This window comes from Saccostrea cucullata, unplaced genomic scaffold (assembly GCF_032062105.1).
Source record: "Saccostrea cucullata isolate Sc308-1 unplaced genomic scaffold, CSIRO_AGI_Scuc_v1 ctg2710, whole genome shotgun sequence".
In the NCBI taxonomy this organism is placed as follows: Eukaryota; Metazoa; Mollusca; class Bivalvia; order Ostreida; family Ostreidae; genus Saccostrea; species Saccostrea cuccullata.
In genome coordinates this window covers 91546-111475 of record NW_026922109.1, presented here as the reverse complement: position 1 = coordinate 111475, position 19930 = coordinate 91546, and the positions used below count along the sequence as shown (strand labels likewise).

The 19930-nt window shown below is 33.4% G+C and overlaps 1 protein-coding gene across 2 annotated transcripts; it reads right to left on the bottom strand.

The window, feature by feature from the left end:
* Window positions 1-914: 914 nt before the first annotated feature.
* On the bottom strand, window positions 915-5021 carry LOC134261196 (shiftless antiviral inhibitor of ribosomal frameshifting protein homolog). Of its 2 annotated transcripts, none has more exons than XM_062743644.1 (8): window positions 4888-5021; window positions 3212-3323; window positions 3037-3080; window positions 2650-2787; window positions 2458-2558; window positions 1878-2158; window positions 1728-1778; window positions 915-1420 (listed from the first exon to the last, which is right to left on the bottom strand). In XM_062743644.1, exons 1-8 carry the CDS (start codon window positions 4912-4914, stop codon window positions 1203-1205), a joined length of 972 nt encoding a protein of 323 aa, XP_062599628.1. In that variant the 5' UTR covers window positions 4915-5021; the 3' UTR covers window positions 915-1202. The 2 variants fall into 2 exon arrangements, with proteins under 2 accessions (XP_062599628.1, XP_062599627.1); XM_062743643.1 differs by lacking the exon at window positions 4888-5021 and adding an exon at window positions 4038-4118 and having other exon boundaries at window positions 1132-1420.
* Window positions 5022-19930: the final 14909 nt, after the last annotated feature.

Below are 19930 nucleotides of genomic sequence, written 5' to 3'. Positions count from 1 at the left end.
GTTGGAGAGTTAATAACCTTTTCATTGGAAGTTCCATTTATGGGGAGCGTTGCGGACCGAAAACCCTTGGCTAGCGAAGATGCACTTTTGATTGAAAAAAAAAATATTGTTTGGTCCCTCCCGACCCAAGATGAAAAAGTTGGTTAGGTAGATGGAAATTTTTTCCTTAACAAATGTTCAAAATCTAATAAAATTAAATTTTTAAACACAAGATATACATGTACCCACAATTGTTGGAAGGATGAGAAAATTCCGGAAAGAATAAAAATTTAACAATCCAGGAATATGAAAAACAATGTTTATTGCATTGTTGATCATTTACATAATTAAGTAGTCGATTTTTATGTTAAAACAGCATTTATACATTTTATCACAATTTTACAACTCAGGGTTGAAAAATCTTATATACAGAAAAAGACATAAAATAACCTTTACAAAATTTGTCCTTTAGATATGAATATAAGAAGCAAACATTTCATTTTGATTGAGCAATTACATTGTCATAAGATGACTAGCTTCGATTAAAATTATCATATAAAAAGCAATAAAATCATTTTCATTGTCTAAATATAGTTTCTGTAATTTCATCACAGTTTTGTATAGGAAAAAATATTTATTTTTTACAGGAAGTAAAATGACGATCTGATAAAACATAAAATATTTCTAAGATAAATCACAGGGTATTTCGTCATGGAAAAGGCAAAGTTAAGTGAAATACAATATAGTTCCTTCCGCTTATTTCCAAATGAATTTTCCAATTTTAAATATTTTCATGTCCTTAGATATTCATATTGATGCATTAAAACTCAGACATGTCTCTAGAATATCACTTTTTGGTCCTACTCACAAGAAAGATAACTCTGGAATTGCGGATTGAATGATTCGGTATTAACACTGCTCCTATGACTTTGCTGCCTTTTCATCACCAGGAATGCTTCATTATGTCCAGTCAACAACAACAACAAAATTTAACAGAAATATATTTTTAAAATTGTTTCGTTAGGTGGTAGCTTATAATATTGAGGACTTATGGCCAATTTTCTTGTAATAAATTCAGATTTCTATACCAAAAGTTATATTAACCAGAATTCCGAGGAAAAACACGAATCGGTGAAAATCTCAATCTTGATAATCTTAATGATTGGCTTAATTAATTATATTTAATTGTTTGCAAAGTTTCTATAATCATCATCCTATTAACGTTACTCGTCGCCTTGCTCGTTTTCTTCGTCCGACACTTCCGGGATATTGTCGACACTGGGTTGATACCCCGACAGCACAGATGACGCCTCGTCGTCATCTAACATCAGACTGTCGACGGTCGACCCGGAACTCCGGTGGGGCATGCTGGGAACGATCACGCGCTTTTTACCGCTGGACTGTCGGGACTCAGGGTGGACACACGTGCTGGGACTGTGACCTAAAAAAATGGAAAACATGGACCGGGTTGGTTTACTTCACACTGTTAACACACGTATTGCCATGACAATTGATAGACAGATAGGAGCAGTACCTTTCCGAAAATGCAATGTTGTTGGAAAACTGATTCTCAACTGTTTAAACTTCACCAGTCTATACTTTATTTAAGCCCTACATTATAGTCATTGATAACATTTTTATAAATAAAAAAAACCAAAATAACTCAATCTTTGTTTTGTAGTAATTCATAATTTATTCCTCTATGACTCCCCTTACTGAAATTTCCATATGACATCTCGAATACTCACTCTCTTGTTGTGCAGGCATGCCATTTCTTTCATAAAGAACTACCCCATGGCCTTAACCATAAAAAAAAAACAAGTAAATTTTAAAATTCATTTTTTTTTTTTAAATTGAGTTAAAACTTTTTTAATCCTTTTAATAACCACATCTCTCACCACTGTTGTAATATCCTTGTCCATTATACTCGGCATAAGGATTAGCGTACCCGGCACCCCTTTGGCTTCTTCCACCCCTACCTCTATATCCTGTGTTTTGATACTCGGCACCTCTTGGTTCGCTCCCTGTCTGGCGATGTGTACAGTCTGGAGCGCTACAGCTATGACGACTTCGCGACTTCCGGTCTTTCCTAGCTTCCGGAGGCCGTACAGAGGTAGCTAGAGCCATAGAACTGCATTTGTAGCATTTACTGGTGGTGACATTTTTCTGACCGTACCCACTTGAAAGAAAATATAGTTTTTGACGGATATGACCTGGGGGCCATAAAAATTAGATGAGCCCACTTTTGATCTAAATCGTACTTTTTCCAAAGGAATATATGCATAGTGGAAAAGTGAGACTGAGATCGAAAGTGAGCTCGTCTAAGTCTTATGGCCCCAAGTCCTGATCAAGCTATAAAATTTGACACATATTTGGGGGCTCATAATTCTAACATAAAAGATCTGGCATCTTAGTATCCTTTATCGTTTGTTTTGATTTTTTTTTTTATTAAAAAATATAGAGGTGAGAATATCTTACCTAAATTCGTTCCCACAGGAACAGGTAAAACCCGCCCATCCGTATTCCTCGTCTTCCGGTACTGGGTCAAACTTCCGGAGACATTTGTTACACTTAGACACCTGATATGGAAAGGAAAGTTAATTATATTTACCAGCTTCTTTTCTTTAGATATTGATTCGAAGGTAGATATTGGTAAGGTTATAAACTTACCGGCTTCCGTTTGGGGACCCTCTTCCACCATACATTGTCACAGGCTTCACACGCGAACTGTCGCCGCCTACTGGGAATTTTACCCTTCTCTGCATTCAGGCGGAGTAACTCACTCTCCTGAAGTCCAACGATGTCTTTCTGAAATCGTCAGAAACGGGGTTTTTTAAAATTTAATTAAACTTGTATAAACATTTAATGTATATTTCTTATACGACTCAGAATTAATAAATTTACAAAACAAGGCCTTGTTTTAAAAAAATCAAAATACTTTATTCAATGCACGGATCTAGAAGCGAGGGGATCGAGGAATTTCTTTAAAAGATATATATATCTTGATCCGCTCTTATATATAAAGGTACATGTATAATTAATGAGTTTTCAAGATACCTCCGATTTCCCGGCGATTAACTGTGTAACGACCGAAGGCTCATCTGAAACAAAAATGTAAAAAATAATGATACAATGTTAGCAGCTCTAGTGATAAAAAACTAAAAAAAATAATTGAATGCATATGCACAATCTGACTTTGTTTGTTTTCTGTTAATTTGATTAAATCACTGACTTGTGAAGACAAAATCTACAGTTTCTGCTTGGTTCCAGTTATGGTTGTCAAGGAGGCGTCGGACTTCCTCTCTGTTAAATCGTCCGTGAAACAACTCACGGACCCGGGTGATCTGAATTATTAGGTTAATTTGAATAATTAATCAATATGTATATACATGAAAAAATACAAGACAAGACAAGTTTTTACAACTTCAAAATTTTCATTGATTATATGTACAGCCAAGTTTTATTTTTCTTGTATAGAATTTTTATTTATTAATGTAATTTTCTTTTTGAGACATACATGATCCAGCCACGTAGCATCGTTTTTGTGGGGAAAGGGGGGGGGGGCAGCCAGAGAAAAATTCTTTTGACTTACCTGAAAAAGTTGACAAGCAAAAAAATAAATTTAAAAAAAGGAAAAAAAAAGGAAATTTGTCCAAACTCGGAAATCCTATTTCGAGTCATAATGCCTATTTTTATTGATAAATAGAAAGCATCCCCACCCTAGACAGTCTCATTTTTTTTGAAATCTAAACTTCCTAATGATCTCAATTTCCTGTAGTATAACTTTTTTGGCCCAGTGGTTCCTGAGAAGAATATTTTCAAAAATTTTTCCTTTATATTTCTATGTTAAACTTTGATTCCCTATAATGGCCCCGCCCTTCCCCGGGGGTCATGATCCTACATTTAGAAGACAATACCCCAGAATGCTTCCACCATAGCTTCACTTTTGGCCCAGTAAAAGAAAAAAGATTTTTGCATATATTTAACATGTTTAATCAAGCAGTATAAGCTGACATCTTAACTGAAGGGATCTTGATAATTCACAAAATAATACATACCATCTCTAATTTATCATCGTCCCCCATGATTAAATAGGCATGTCACTAATTGTCAACTGAAAAAAAACCCGATTTTTCCATATATTTCTAAAAAAAACTTTGTTCCCCATTGTGGCCCTTTCATTTTCGGGGTGTGACAGTGAACAATTTAGACATCCACAATATTTCATTTTTGTAAACATTTTTTTTACTGGCCCAGTGGCTCTTGAGAAGAAGATTTTTTAAAGACCCAACCCTTTTTTTGTCTTTTCTTGATTATCTCCCCTTGCGAGGGGATATGTCCCTTCATTTTAACAATTTAAATTCCCCTTCACCCAAGAATGCTTTGTACCAAGTTTTTTTTTTATGTCATTAATCATTATTATATAACTCAAATTGGCCCAGTGGTTCTTGAGTAAGACTTTGTATTGAAAAGTTTTATTTTAATGTACACACCTGTTCACAGACGGACATCAGACGCAGATCGTGATGTCACCAGGTATATCTCGAAAAAACAAAGGAAATTTGTCCAAATTAAATTTTTATCTAATGCCTATTTTTATTGATAAATAGAAAGTATGTCAGATAGACAGTCTCATTTTTTTACTAAATTTCCCTGATCTCAATTTCCTGTAGTATAAGGCTAATATTTTAATGAACATTTCCAATAGTAAAAATAATGTTGGGAAAAAAAGTGGCCCCCTGTTGCTACGTGACCGTGATCAGCATTGAAGAAATAAGGAAGATTACCATAGTACATGTTGAAGTAAAAAAAAAAAATACGTGCACTGATATTTAACATGTTTAATCAAGCAGTATAAGCTGACATCTTAACTGAAGGGATCTTGATAATTCACAAAATGATACATACCATCTCTAATTTATCATCGTCCCCCATGATTAAATAGGTATGTCACTAATTGTCAACTGAAAAAAAAACCCCGATGTTCCATTTCTGAAATAAAGCTGTTCCTTGAAAAATGTTACTTTCATTTTCGATGTGTGCACAGTAAGAAAGACAACCACAATATTTCATTTTTGTAAACATTTTTTTTATGGTGCGGATCAAACAAAAACATTTTTTGTCATTAATTATTATTATATAAAAATTGTTTGACTGATTTTAAAAAATAGTGTACATTTATCAATCAATAACTTTTAAAAAGTTCTTTTGATTTTTTTTTAAAGTAGCATATAATCACTTTGTATTGAGTTTTATTTTAATGTACACACCTGTTCACGAATTAGGCAGATATGTCACAATATCTCGATAAAACAAGTAGATAAATTAATTTTTATCTGTTATTTAATGTACAACAGAAAAGGTGACAGTGTCGTACACGCATGTAGTTTGATTAAAGGCTAATATAAGGTACAATCTTCATAAACCTTAACTACTGTTAAATTCTTTGATAATTATAAACATTTAAAAATCAATTAAATGAGAGAATATTTTATTAGCAGTCAATATTTTCAATTTTATTTATTTTATATCATGTGTGTGTGTGTGTGTGTGTGTGGGGCAAATGGGGGGGGTATCGCCACAGAATATAATAGTAAAAATATGACTTTAACAAATTTTCTCCAAAACAACATGATTCTTGCGATATAATCTAAAATCTTCACTTCATACGATATTGGTCATGTTCTGGGAGAAAAATAGTCTTTTTAAATAAAAAGTTTTTAACACAATTTTAAAAAATATTGATATTTACGTCCAAATTAAAATGTACAATGAAACATATGGAGGGGAACAGTATACTCAAGATCAAAATCCCCTGTGACATAGGTGTCAAAATCCCGATGGGGGGGGGGGGGGGGGGTTACGGGGGCGTTACACCTTTTTTGGCAAAGATAGACATATAAGTATTTAAAATTGAGGTTTGCCTTTTTTTTGGTGATTTAGCCCCCCCCCCCCCCCCTTTTAAATAGCCCCCTACTTTCAATTTGCTTCCAACGCCTTTGATAAAACAATACAAAAAGGAGTAGAGCAAATACGGACCTCCAAAAACTCAGAGGTGGGATCAGGTGTCATGGATTCTCTTCCGTACGGACTCCAGACAGTGACTTGAGATAATCATTTTTACTGCATCTGTGCATTGTACGGGTATTTTAAATAAAATTGCAGCTTGAATTACCTACACTTGATAACTGAAATAGCAAAGGTGAGGAAAATAGGCTTGTTAATGGAGAAATAATTCCGGTAAGAATCTTGGTGAAACATGTTTGTTTTCTACCCATCTCCGGAAACAATGTGAATATCCCTTTATTAATGGTACAATAAAATATGTTCAAAACAAAAGAATCAATATAATTACTTGTCCAGTTTGAGTAAATCCCAAAACTGCTATCGAACATTATGAATTTATCCTGAAATTCAATATTAAACATCACAATCAAATATAATACATGTATATTACATTCAAAATCAATATAACTCTATTTGAAGTGCTTCTATTTGATACTTTGAAGCTTAAATCTAATTTTCCACGCTCATCTTTGCCTTTAAAACAGCTACATCACTACCGGTTCGTCAAATTGGCTTCTCCCTTGTACTTAAGAAGTTAATGTACTTCCGGCTAGATGTAGAGTGAAAGCAAATGACGCGTAGCACCAGTTATTTCAAAGAACTTGAGGAAATATTGATCTATAATGAAGTCCATCGAGAGACCCAATATTGAAATGACTTAATTGACAATAACTTATTTATCATTCATCTCTGAGACAACTCTTGCACAAGTGAAACAAAGGACTAATTATACCAATAATACAATGGCGATAAACAACAAGTGATTGCTCCAGGATGTCTTTAGATTAAACAGAAATTAAGCTGAAAAAATGAATTCACCAACAGAATAACTTCTGGTGAAGTATATTTTAATGAGACGAATTCACGTGATTTGGATTTTCACATTTCCAACGTATGTATTGCTATTATGAATCATTTTTCCACGTTGTATATAATCATCAACGTCATATGCACCGCCATCGGTGTCAGCACGGTTTTCTGTAATACGCTGGCTGCCATCTTGATTCTGAAGAAAAAGCGTCACTGGGATAATTCTTTGAATTTCATTCTTCATCTCTGTATAGCCGACAACCTTGCCGGAATTCTAATTTTGTGGAATGTGATTTACAACATGAACGGGCATATGAATTTTTTTGAGTGCTTGTTTCGTAGTTCAGGGATATCTAGCGTCATCTTTACGTCATGTCACGTGCTGTTAGGCCTCAGTTTGGATCGCTACATTAAAATCATGGCGCCTTTCCACGCCATCAGGCTAGAGAATGGGAAATTTGTCAAGTTCTACCTAGGTATTTTGTGGATATTATTTTTCTTTTGTTTAAGCGTCCCATCTATGACATGGATACACGATCACATACCATACAATGAATGTTCATTTTTCGGAGTGTTAAAGAAGGAATATCTTTTGACCCTGGTTACATTCATGGCCTTTGCCCTATTTTGTCAGTGTTTGATATACGGACACATTACATTCATAGCTTTGTCTAAAGGTAATCTGCATTTGCATCCGCAAGGATTCACAGGAAAGGCAACGGCATCATACAATAGACAAATTCTGAAGACAACTAGAGCTGTTCTGCTCGTATGTGGATTAAACTTCATCACTAGTGTACCAGTGGGTAAGAATAAAACATCCTAGATAGAACTCATAGTTACAGGCAATAACTGGCTTCTGAAAAAAATCTGGAAATCATGCAGAATACGAGGGTTAATGTTTCATTTTATACATATGCAAATTTTAAACAAAAACAAATCACAAATAGTTATTTTTTTTTCAGATTCAAAAAGGACACACACTCATACCCGGAGCACTAAAACGAAAATATCAATCCTTGGCGTTACTCGACGTCAAAAGCTTAATAATACATATATTTCCAACTCTAATTTTTTTCTCTGTAATAACTCTTTGAAAGTTAGCGGAGCTGATTTCTTGATAACTCTACCGGAATGTAAATTAGGCAGGTCGATATCATAGGTAAGGAGCCAAGGAGGCCTAATATGCAAATCTCGTGCTTATCTATCTAGATGTGTCTGACGTCTGTGTCCAACCCCTCCCCCAACACACACTTATATAAATCATACCAAACAGAAATATAATATTTGTCCCTTCATATATTTCTTTAAAACGCCGGACAGAAAAATATATAATTGAAATTATTTGTCTTCTGGATCAATCGGTGATAATGTGCCTTCTAGCGTAGCTGAGATGGAATGAAAACGAATTTCAATCTAGAATCTCAATCCATTGTTTTCTCGGTGTCCGCATCGAAGTGTACCCGCTTGTTTTATTGTTTTTATTAAGTGTTTTGTAAGAGATAGAAATGTCGTAGGCTGTATATTTCCAAAGACATATATTTCTAATCTTGTTACTTAATGTTCCGCATTCTTATCACCCCTCTCTAAATCTGATGACGTAGTTTTGCTAAAATCAAAGGTAAAATTGAGCAATTCACGGATGGTTTTATATTCTGATTTCTCTTTGAATTATTTTTCAGGTATCTTTGTGTTTTTAGTCTCAACAAGAAATAGTGAAGAAGAGCAGGACCATTACAAGCAAGGCGAAGTCCTAATGTACGTGGCCACGCCCCTTTATTTGAACAGCCTTATCAACCCTTTCCTGTACGCTTTTAAAATCCCAGACGTAAAGCGGTCCTTATCGCGTATATTTCATTGGTCCAGAAGCAGGCAAAGGGTGGAGCCCAAAAATACCACGTGTCCTACCCAAGTGCAAATGTCAGTCATTGAAATTAAGGGATGAAAAGTCAATGTTTTACCGCTATAACATTGTCCAGATTATTTTTAAAATATCTTTATCATGTTGTTAATCCTCAACAGTCACTTTTGAAGTTTAATACAAAATGTTGTGATAAATTAATAAAATAAATATAGAATTGAATGTTAACTTGTCAGGAGATTAGAGAGATATTTTAGAAGAGTACTAACCGCAATCGAATGCAGGGAAATCACACCTAAACAGACTGTGTTACAAAAATTCAGTATCCTTTTGTAAACGTGAGAATTTAAAAAAAGTATAAAAGTATATTAATTTTTAAAAAAAAATATTTGCTTACTCTAGATCTGTAATGATTTGAATATGTTCATATTTCTTACATTTTAACCAAGTCCAAGGGTTTTTTGGATGATTTTGTTTTTCCTTAATCGTTAATCATCTTTTTTGTCAGTCGAAGAATTGAGGTATGCTTGACTTTGGATTGTGCTTTAGTCTGTTGTTCCTCCTCTGTGCCTCCTAAGCAAGTGTTGTGTTCGTTCGTAGATTATTCGACCAATAATTAGCGAAATTCCACAAACAATACAGACCTAGATCTGAGTTAGCATCTAGTACTATAAGAATATATTTACATCCACTGAATATTTGGTTCTTTATTTCTTAAGAAAACCCATTGCGTTTATCACTGCATGAACTACATTTACAGATGTCACTGTTCCATCAATGAAACGTATAAAGACGTTCGCATCATTAATACAATAATTCATCTTTTCAATCCTACTTAAAATGATTATTGAAACAGATATAAATATAAACAAAAAATATCTTTCTTTGTTACTGGAATTAACGCCCGCTTACGCGGGTTATGTATTTTTTCTGCAATAAGGAGTAATAATAAACAAAGAAAGCATTTTATTGTTTAAATGAACAATCGTTTAGCAACTCTTTATGTCACAGTGGTTAGACCGATTTACTCAAAAGTCGCTGACTGTCCTTCGGATGAGACTGCATAAACCGAGGTCTCATATTGATGCATTCGTTATAGGAGGGATTTTTTAAGCTCTACTAAGCTCTACTACTCAGAGACCAGAAGAGCTTATATGCGATAGTAATGCGTCCGTCGTCCGTCCGTCTAGCTGTCCGTCTGTCCGTACACAATTTTTCAAAATGCTATTCCTCCTAAGATGCATAATAAATAGTTTTATGTTTTTGATTTTGATGATTGATGTTGCCATTGTTAAATTAATTGAAATTTCTGTAAAAACTTATCAAAGGCTACTACCACAATTGTAGTCTTATTGCAAAAAAGTGACTTAATAAAGGGTCATTATTCTATTTATTGTTTTTGTGAAGTTTTAAGTCCTAGCTGCTACTTTCCTCTTCCTTTATTATTAGTACAAACCATTGGAGCTACAGTCTATGATATAATTTCATTTACATCTCTCTAGAATAACAGAGATATGGAAATAACGAACAGTATTCAATATCAAAGTCCACAAAACAATACAAAATAGGAGCAGAGCAAACATGGACTGAATTTCTTTATCCCCTAATTAGCAAATGATGTAAATGATTTTCAAAAAGCCCCACCCCATTCTATTCTTAAGCATTCTTAGTTTATTTGAGTGTTGCATGGGTAGAACATTTCTTTTTTTCGTTATTTCTTCTTATTATTATTACTATTACGCCTTGTATTTCGTACAGTTACATCGACCATTGCTTCCAAACTTTTTAATTACAAAAAATCCTTTACATGACCTGGATACTGAGTATCTGAAACATAATCCTCCATCATGTTCATGTTCTTCTTCGCACTATAACTATAGTCCTGCTGGACACGTAATTACAGGTGACGTAAATATAGTTAATGATGAGGACCTTAGATCACTTATTGTAAAAGGTCCTAAATATAGGTAACCCCGATCCATCAACTGGCGTCGTAATCTCAAAAATATTATAGATTCGGATATGAAATGGAAGACTGAGACACCTTGTCAGAATGGATTAAATGTATCAGATCCATGTTAAAGTCGCGTATTAAAAGATTGAGGAACAATATGAAAACCATTTATCCTTTTGTGTTTGATAATCCAGAAGTGAAAAAAGAATTAGATAGATTACATGATCAGTACGTACTGGTCCCTGTCGACAAAGCAGGTAACAACATTGTCTTAGTTTGTAAGGCTAATTATATAAATTGTATTTTAGAAGAACTTGGTTTTAATACTACAAGTGGTAATCCTACTTATACTCATGGAAGAAATTCTTCAGATTCATATGTCAATTTAAATATTTTTAATTTTCCACAGACCCAAAATGAATTTGAACTACCCTATATATATTGGAATCCGAAACTTCATAAAAATCCCTACAAAGATACATCGCGGGTTCCAGTAAATGTTCAACCAAGCCTCTTTCGTTACTCCTCACTAAGATATTAGCAGTAGTGAAGGGAAAACTTCAAGAGTACTGTGCAACAATATATTCAGGAAGTGGTATAAATCAGATATGGATATAAAAAATTCCAAGAAACTTAAGAGAACACTTGCCGTTGCCATCAACTCGACATTTAGATATATCGACGACGTATTGTCAATTAACAAGGGTAATTTCTATTCCTACCTTGATACGATATATCCTTTGAGCTAGAGATAAAAGGTACCACAGAGTCTGGCACATATGTTTCATACTTGGATATTTTACTTGAAAAAGACGTTGATGGTAATCTAACAACCAAGCTCTACGATAAACGTGATAACTTTAACTTTTCTATCGTCAACTTCTCTTACTTATGCAGCAATTTCTCAGTTGATTCGATACGCAAGAGCATGCTCTACGTATGAAAACTTTCTAAAACGAGGTAAATTATTGACAAACAAGTTGATGAAAAAGGAATATCAGCAGTTTCGTATAAAGTCACCGTTTCGTAAGTTCTATGGTCGATACAATGACCTTGTCAGCAAATACTATTTATCATTCAGTCAAATGCTGAATGACGTTTTTCATATCAATTGTAAGTCCATTATTTATACATTGAATTGACAACGGATTTTTCCGTTATTTCCCAATCACGACAAGGAGCACACGACGGGTGGGACTGGCAAGCAGGGGATGCTCACTCCTCCATGGCACCTGATCCCTCCTCTGATGTTTCGGAGGTCCGTGTTTGCTTTGCTCCTAATTTGTATTGTTTAATGGACTTTTATATTGAATACTGTTCGTTATCGCCATATCCATAATTATAATATCAGTCGCCTTTTTAAAGCTTATATCAAACAAAATATTTTAAGGGGGCCGACTATAGTTTTATTGTGTGAAAACTACAATAGCGAAACTCTTCATTTTTATGCCATATATAACGTACATCAACTTCAGTGTACATGCAAAGTTTGGGGGAAATCTACCGTCCAGGTATTTTTGAGGGACCGTCTCAAAATACAGGTACATTTACTATAGGATTATGTAGGAAAATGCCAATTTTTAGAACTTTAAAGCAAATTATACAAATACTACAATAGACATTTTGTTCAAACTATAATATTTGATAAGTAATACTATATTATACAATATATGTAAGAAACACAAAATTCTACCTTCTTGTTACCAGAAGGGGTATCTCAAAATGCAAAAAAACATTAGCAAATTTTACTATTTTTATACAGTATCATTACAAAATATGACGTACACAATGGATTCACATAAAAACATAATAAAAATATTGGTGATATTCTGAAATTTCTATGTTTTAAATTTCAAGAGCATATGTTTATTATATGTTTTTAAATAATATTTTTATTACCCCTTCTTTAAAAGCTACAGATTATCATAACGTCAAAAACACACTGCAACGACGTCAACCTATCTATCAATTGCAAAATCGGTTAAAAAATCAGTCATATCAAATTGTAATTACATTTTTGTACCTATAATTTCTTAATTTTTCTTAATTGTAATTATTAAGCGAAAAAAGTTGCATTAAAACAGTAGATACGCTTCATTTTACTACATGTATGATGCGCGAAATATTGCGCAATGGAAACTATAGTCGGCCCCCTGAAATTACTTTATTGAATAATGCAATAAGGATCAGGCAACGGCCAGAGGCTATGCATGTCAAGTATATGAAGGGAAGAGAAAGTCTAAGAGTAAATTATTACACTCACACATGAATATGATAATAAAAAGTCAAGATTCGCCATCTTTAAATTTTATAAATAAAAACAAAATAAGGAGTTTGAATGATAGGAATATAAATTTTTTCCTATTAACAGAGTTTTGAGTCCAAAAACATTGAAAATATCATTTATATTTGTACCGATAAATTTCATTCCACACTCCGTCGCCATATTACATGTAAAGACATTTCATCAGGTAATGTTCAGTATCCTTAGTATAAAATTTACATCTTTATCTGATTAAACATCAGAAAAATATGATTTTTAAATTGTGGATTTGGATGGCAAGCAACAACCGAAAAAGTATTATCTTTCTTTAACTAAATTAAGAGTCTCCACATCGTTTATTACCTGGTAGTTGCCCTCACACTTTTAAGCTTTGCTTTAAAACTTGAAAGAGATGAGAGTTTTTGACATCCTCCCTAAGGCTATTCCAAAGTTTTATGATTGAGGGAATAAAACTATTTACAGTGAATTTTTGAAAGGAGCCTTTACTTTTATAATTGTTGGCTTACTTTTACACTAAGACATTGCATGTGATCTCTTTTACGATTTACATATTTAGCTTAAACATTTAATTAAACGGAAATAACGGACAATTCTAAAGCACAAATAAGTCGTCCTTGAAGAGAATGACAATTACCTGAACTCTGATCCATACATCTCTGACCACTGGAAAGGTTTTCGCATATATATTTTCAGTTCTGTACTCCCGTACATGATACAGGTTTCAATGTCAAAGTAAATATTCAACTGTAAAAGTCAGTGCTACTCGCAAAAGTCCAGTTGAGTTAGACATAGTTTTTGGTATACTCAAGTTAAATATTACAAATATATTAATATAATGGACAGTATTGAAGCTCAAACTCCCAACTAAACAATACAAAAAATAGTAGCAGAGAAAACATGGACCTCCAAAAAAATCAGAGGTTGAATCAGATGCCATGTAGGAGTGATTTAATATCGAATTTGTTTTTGAAATTATGAATTATTTCCCCCATGCATAGCTTTGATCCTTCTGCGTTTATAATTACCTCCATATCCAGTCTGAACTTATTTTTCTTGTAAAATCAACATATTATACAGGTTTCTTACTATTAAAACCTACAGAGACTTTGAACAATGCTTTTGTTTATTAAAGATCTAGAGTAAGGGTCAATGTAAGAAGAGTAATACATGTTTGTATTGTAGTATACAAAGATGTCCCATCAGCAAATAATCAAATGTTACTTGATAAATATATTGTATGTATATTTCATAAGTGATTAAATTTACAATGACACATTAAGTTCACTAAATCTTCTTTTCTATAAGACGCACTTCTTAACAAGATTTTACATTAATACACTTCTATATATACGTTTTCAAATATAACCTGATCTGCAGTAAAACGGAGGAGTCAGATTTAGACTTATAATCATCATGAGCTCCTATTATAGAAAGCAAATTTAGTTTGTTTCCCCAATATTTATGAGATTTCACACGTTCTTATTTTAGATTAATGTTATTCATATCAACACCTTTTGGTGAATATGTGTAGAATAAAAAGGAATATTGATCATAAATGTGAACTCAAATGAGAAGAGGACTTCGCCTCTCCTTGTTGTCATGTTTAATATCAACACATTGTTCATTAAGATTTTATGAACTTTATCACTATATGGCTAAGTCTTTCTTAATTAAATATAATAATTCTTTTTGATCTGAATCGTGATATATTTCTTAAATTTCATTCCTCGATTTGTAATTTTCTAGAGTTCTTTTGATTTTGTATTTACTTTTCTTACGCACAAAAAATGTTGAATTGTTTCCTAATATTGTCACCAGTAAACAATCCATGATTTCAGATATATGTATTTACAATCGCGGGTATGTATTTCTCTTTCATTCTATGTCAATCTACAATCCATGAATTCAGATATATGTATTTACAATCGCTGGTATGTATTTCTCTTTCATTCTATATTAATTTCCCTGTTATTTTGAAACTATATATAGTGTAAATAGTATGAAGGGAATTTTCACTCCTCCATGGTACCTGATCCATCCAACCTCTAATCTTTCAGAGGTGCGTGTTTGCTCTGCTTCAAATTTGCACTGTTTAATGGTCTTTTGAGCTTTAGTAAACTTCGTTATTTTCCAATATTTCATTCATTAGCAATATAGATTTGACTTTCCCAAGCTATCTGTAACAACAAATACGATAGAACTGTTAACACATTGACACGACTTTCCAATCAAGGTAATGCTCTAAGTGGTCATTAAATATCAATTAACTTTTATTCACTTTATATTTATATTTCTAACAAAGATAATAAGTACACTAATTATCATTAAGGACATAAAATACAAACACACCTAAAAATCTCGAAAATAACAACGCATACATGTATTATGTTCAAAGGAGTGCAATGAAAAACTGCATACTAACTCATTTTCATTTTTTTTGTTCAAAACTTACAAATCATGGTAAAAATTAAGGTTGAATAGGTGTGAAGTGTAGGTGTGCAGAACGAAGGTCATTTTGCGCGCAAACGCGTGCACGTGTGGGCTCGTGAAATGAGTAAAATGACTAATATATTTAAATTGCCATATCTTTTACATTCTTAATGAAATTATATGAAACTCATTATATAAAGATAAATTAATAGTGTTGATAATATAACTCACGCGCATGCACGTGCACTTTGCTCTGAATTGCTGAAACAAAAATCTCAATATTTTTCTGTTTTTTTTTTGACGAAATGCTTTGAAATTTTGAGCATAGTTATAACGGGATATCCTACAATATGAAATATAACAAATGTCATGAAAACACGCGCATGCACGTACGTTGCAATCTGATTGACTTAAACTTTAAATGGCAATAACTCCTTTGTTTTTCAACCACACATGATGGGATTTAGATCATAGACAGACATAATGTAAGCCTACAAAATGGTATGGTCATCATGCACATGCATGCACGTAAAGTAACAAATTCACTTGATTTAGCGTATTTGTGAATGTTTTTTTGATTAGACGCCTTAATATTAGGTACATAAAAGTATGTTGATAGTTGAGATGAAATGATAATGTCATTTTGCATACGCATGCACTTACGTGCAATGCGAAAATCTGCAATATTCTTGGTAAACTTAGAAAGAAAAAACGTTGTTAAAGTCTAAGAAGCATAGAGTTTGCCTTCTTAAATGAAGCTTAGAGGGAATTAGGCACCAAAAGGAAGTTGGGGAGCGTTTGGGGAACATCTATAACGGTTCCCGTTACAATCAGCACTAGTTATGTTCCCTAAACGAAGTTGGGGAACATATTGTTTTTACTCTGTTTCTTATTAAGGTCTTCCGTCTTCAGCGGAAGACCTTTCTGTTATTCTTAGGTTTCTTTTCCACAGTTTTTATTATTTTTTTTCTTACATATTTTGTGCACGCGAGTTCTCGAAAACGCCTTGATCGATTTTCATGAAACTTTCAGGAATGATAGAACATCAAAAAATCTAGATATATATTTTTTTGTTTTGATGACGTCACTTCCGGTTCGGAGATTTCTGCGATTTTGTCATTTTTAGAGGGTCACTTTGTCCGGCAATGTTCTCAAAAACCATTGAAGATAGAAGTGTGAATTTTTAAGGGATGCTAGAGCAAACTTTGGAGAAGTGCCTTTTGTATATCACAACTACCGGAAGTACGAAGCGCCGACGCTCGCTATGGCCCAAAAATAGACCTATCGCGAATTTCAAAATTTTTAACATCTTTTCTACGATAGCTTTTTACCTGGAAATATTTTGTTAAAACATATAGAACAAAAGAAGTGTAGAATTCCAAGATCTTTCAAATGATGTCTTGTAAAAAGGGCTGGCCCCTAAAATTAAGGGCCTAGAGGGGCCGAAAGTTTTTTCTTTATATCTCAAAACGTATCGACAATTTGTAATACATCAAAGAAGCAAAGTTGTCCAAAATGTTAAGCTTAATCTTTTGGCGTCTTCAAAATACGTCCGGCGTCGTCACTTCCGGAAAAACCGGAAGTGGTCGGAAAACGCGTATTTTTGCCGAGCTTGGGAAGTTTTTGGGTAACATATGTCTCTGGGAGCATAAAAATTAATTTTCCGTCCGTCGTCGTCACTTCCGGTCAAACCGGAAGTAGCAAAAAATGGCTTATTTCTGCATTAATTAACATAGTTTTAGATGATTCAACCCATTTTTTGGCGTTATTTCTCATTTTTGTTAAAAATGAAAGCTACTTCCGGTCGAACAGGACGGAAGACCTACTCGTTGCTTTGCAACGAGCTTTGCTCTAGTTATTATTATTATTATTTTTCTTCTTCCTGGGAAAATCTTTTCCGCGAATGATCTTGTAAACTACACGTCCGACTCTGGTGAAACCTTTTTAGGGTCAGTAGGCATGTTATGTAGATTTGCGGAACGAAGGTCATTTTGCGTGCACGTGCTTGCAAGAGCGCGCACGTGCAACACATGAAATGACCAAAATAATAGATAGATATGTAACTTTTCTATTTTTTGATTATATGCTTTGATACTTATAATATAAGTTTATATTAGTAGTATATGTGTGTTGACATGGTCAAAATAGCAAGATCTCACGCGCATGCACGTGCGCTTTGCTCTGATTGGCTGAAACTAAAGTCGCAATATCTTTCTTGTTTTACGTCATAATCCTTTGAAATTTTGAACTTAGTCACACATTATGAAGATCTACAGCATGATATATAATAATTTTCATGAAAGCATGTACATGCACGTGTGCTGGCAAGAGCGCGCACGTGCAACATGTGAAATTACCAATATAATGGATAAAGCCTTAACTTTTTTGTTTCTTGATGAAATGTTTTGAAACTCACAATGCATGGATATATAAGTAGTATCAACAAGACGACATGGTCAAAGTAGCAATATTTTACGCGCATGCATGTGCGCTGCGCTCTGATTGGCTAAAACTAAAATCTCAATATCTTTCTTGTTTTACGTCATAATCATTTGAAATTTTGAAGATAGTCATACATTATGAAAATCTACAGCATGATATATAAGAATTATCATAAAAGCACGTTAATTTAAGTGTGCTGCAATCTGATTGGCTGAAACTTTAAATGCCTGTAACTTTCTTGTTTCTCAACAGAACAGGATGGAATTTAGAATATGTATAGGTATAATCGACTCCTTCATGATACTACTATCAAAATTGAATGCAAGGACGTGCTTGCATGTATTTGCGCAAGCGCAATGCGAAAAATTTACAATGTATTTGAACAACGGTAACATTTATATTTTTATGCCTTTTTATTGATTCCTGGAATATAAAGATATGTTAATAGTTTAGACAACATGCCATGGTCATCTTGCATGTGCATGCATGTGCGTTTGCGTGCAATGCGTTAAATGTTGATATCATTGTAGCTTTTTAAAATTCTTTTATGAAATCCTGCGATAACTGCGCATATTAAAAAATGTTTTAAAGGAAATTGCCGCAAAAAGGGACTCGGGGAGCGTTTGGGGAACATCTGTAACGGTCACCGTTACAATTAGAACTAGTTTGTATTGCTTTATGGACTTTAATATTGAATACTGTTCGTTATGTCCATATCCTTCTTTGTTTGTATCATCTGTCCCTAAGCTTAATCTTTCTTTAATTGTATTAATTGTAAAGAGTGCAAGTATAAGGATTGCAGTAGTTACTGAAAAAAGTAAATACCCCGTTGCAGGGTTAAGTATTTCCCCGAAAAAATCCACTAATCATACATACTATGGATGATTACATTTTACTGTACATGTCTGGTAAACTGTTCAATTATAGGATCAATGTAGGAATCATCATTTGAGTTGTATTTGAGTATACATTTCTCTGCCATTTTTTTTACTAACTTTATCGCAGCTTTTATTTCCCTATTATAAGCCCAGATGCCTTGACGTGATCAATCCACGTAAAAAATATATATATTACTAGGAAAAAAATGATGAACTCTATCACCGGATATTCACTGTACTATTAAGTGTATTTAGCCTTTATGTATAAGTCATATATTCAAAAGACTTGATTTAATTGTTTGTGCTTTTTTAAGATCAATATCTTTGTTATTTCTGCCTATTTTTTCATCAATTACAAGAGCATGCTATGCGAATATGTACGAAGTTCAAAGGTTAATCAAAAGAAGGCTGTTGACAAGGTACTGATGATACTTGAGTTTTAAAACCTTTTTTAAATTCGGTAGTTGTAAGTCCTTTGGTCGTTTTGGTGATGACCGTGGTAGCATATATATAGATATATAACATATTGATACTAGTAGTAGGTATTCAAAGCTAATGCATATAAAAATTTGGCCTGTTAAAAAAACTTAAATTTGTAGTCAACCGAAAAACTCTTTCACTCATTTACACAACCTTTATTAGGCCACAGTTAGAATACGCTTCCTTGGTGTAGGGTGGACGTAATGTAGGTGACAGCGAAAAGTTAGAAAAATTACAACTATGTGCTGCTAGAATTGTCACAGGTTTAACTCTGTTAGCTTCTAAAGATGCTCTTTACTTTGAAACTGGATGGGAACCATTACATGAAAGAAGGAGAAAGACTAGACTAACTACAATGTATAAAATTGATAAAAACCAAGTTTCTGAATATCTAACTGATATAATCCCAAACTTACGATGTAATTCATCAAGTTACAGTACGAACAACTCGCAGAATTATAATATACCCAAATGTAGATTGCAAGCTTACAAGTCAACTTTCGTTCCCCTTGTTATTGAAGAATAGAACTTATTGCCTCTTAATGTAAGAAATTCTTCCTCGTTATCTATTTTTAAAAACTCTATTTCTTACAATAAACAAATGCCACCCTCTTACTTTAGTTATGGAACTCGACGCTTAAATATAATTCACACGAGGCTTAGACATAATTGTGTGCTTAATAGCGATCTTTTTCGATGCAATGTAATCTTGAGTCCAATATGTTTTTGTGGAAGAGTAGAGGATA

What these genes read in the sequence shown, in the direction of transcription:
- LOC134261196 (XM_062743644.1), bottom strand. Translation starts at nt 4,914, where the DNA reads ATGGGGGACGATGATAAATTAGAGATG. An exon ending in ACAAGGATATTACAACAGTG is followed by an intron (nt 1,779 to 1,877) that starts GTGAGAGATGTG and finishes TTTATGGTTAAG; the next exon opens with GCCATGGGGTAGTTCTTTAT. An exon ending in CATGCCTGCACAACAAGAGA is followed by an intron (nt 1,421 to 1,727) that starts GTGAGTATTCGA and finishes CCATTTTTTTAG; the next exon opens with GTCACAGTCCCAGCACGTGT.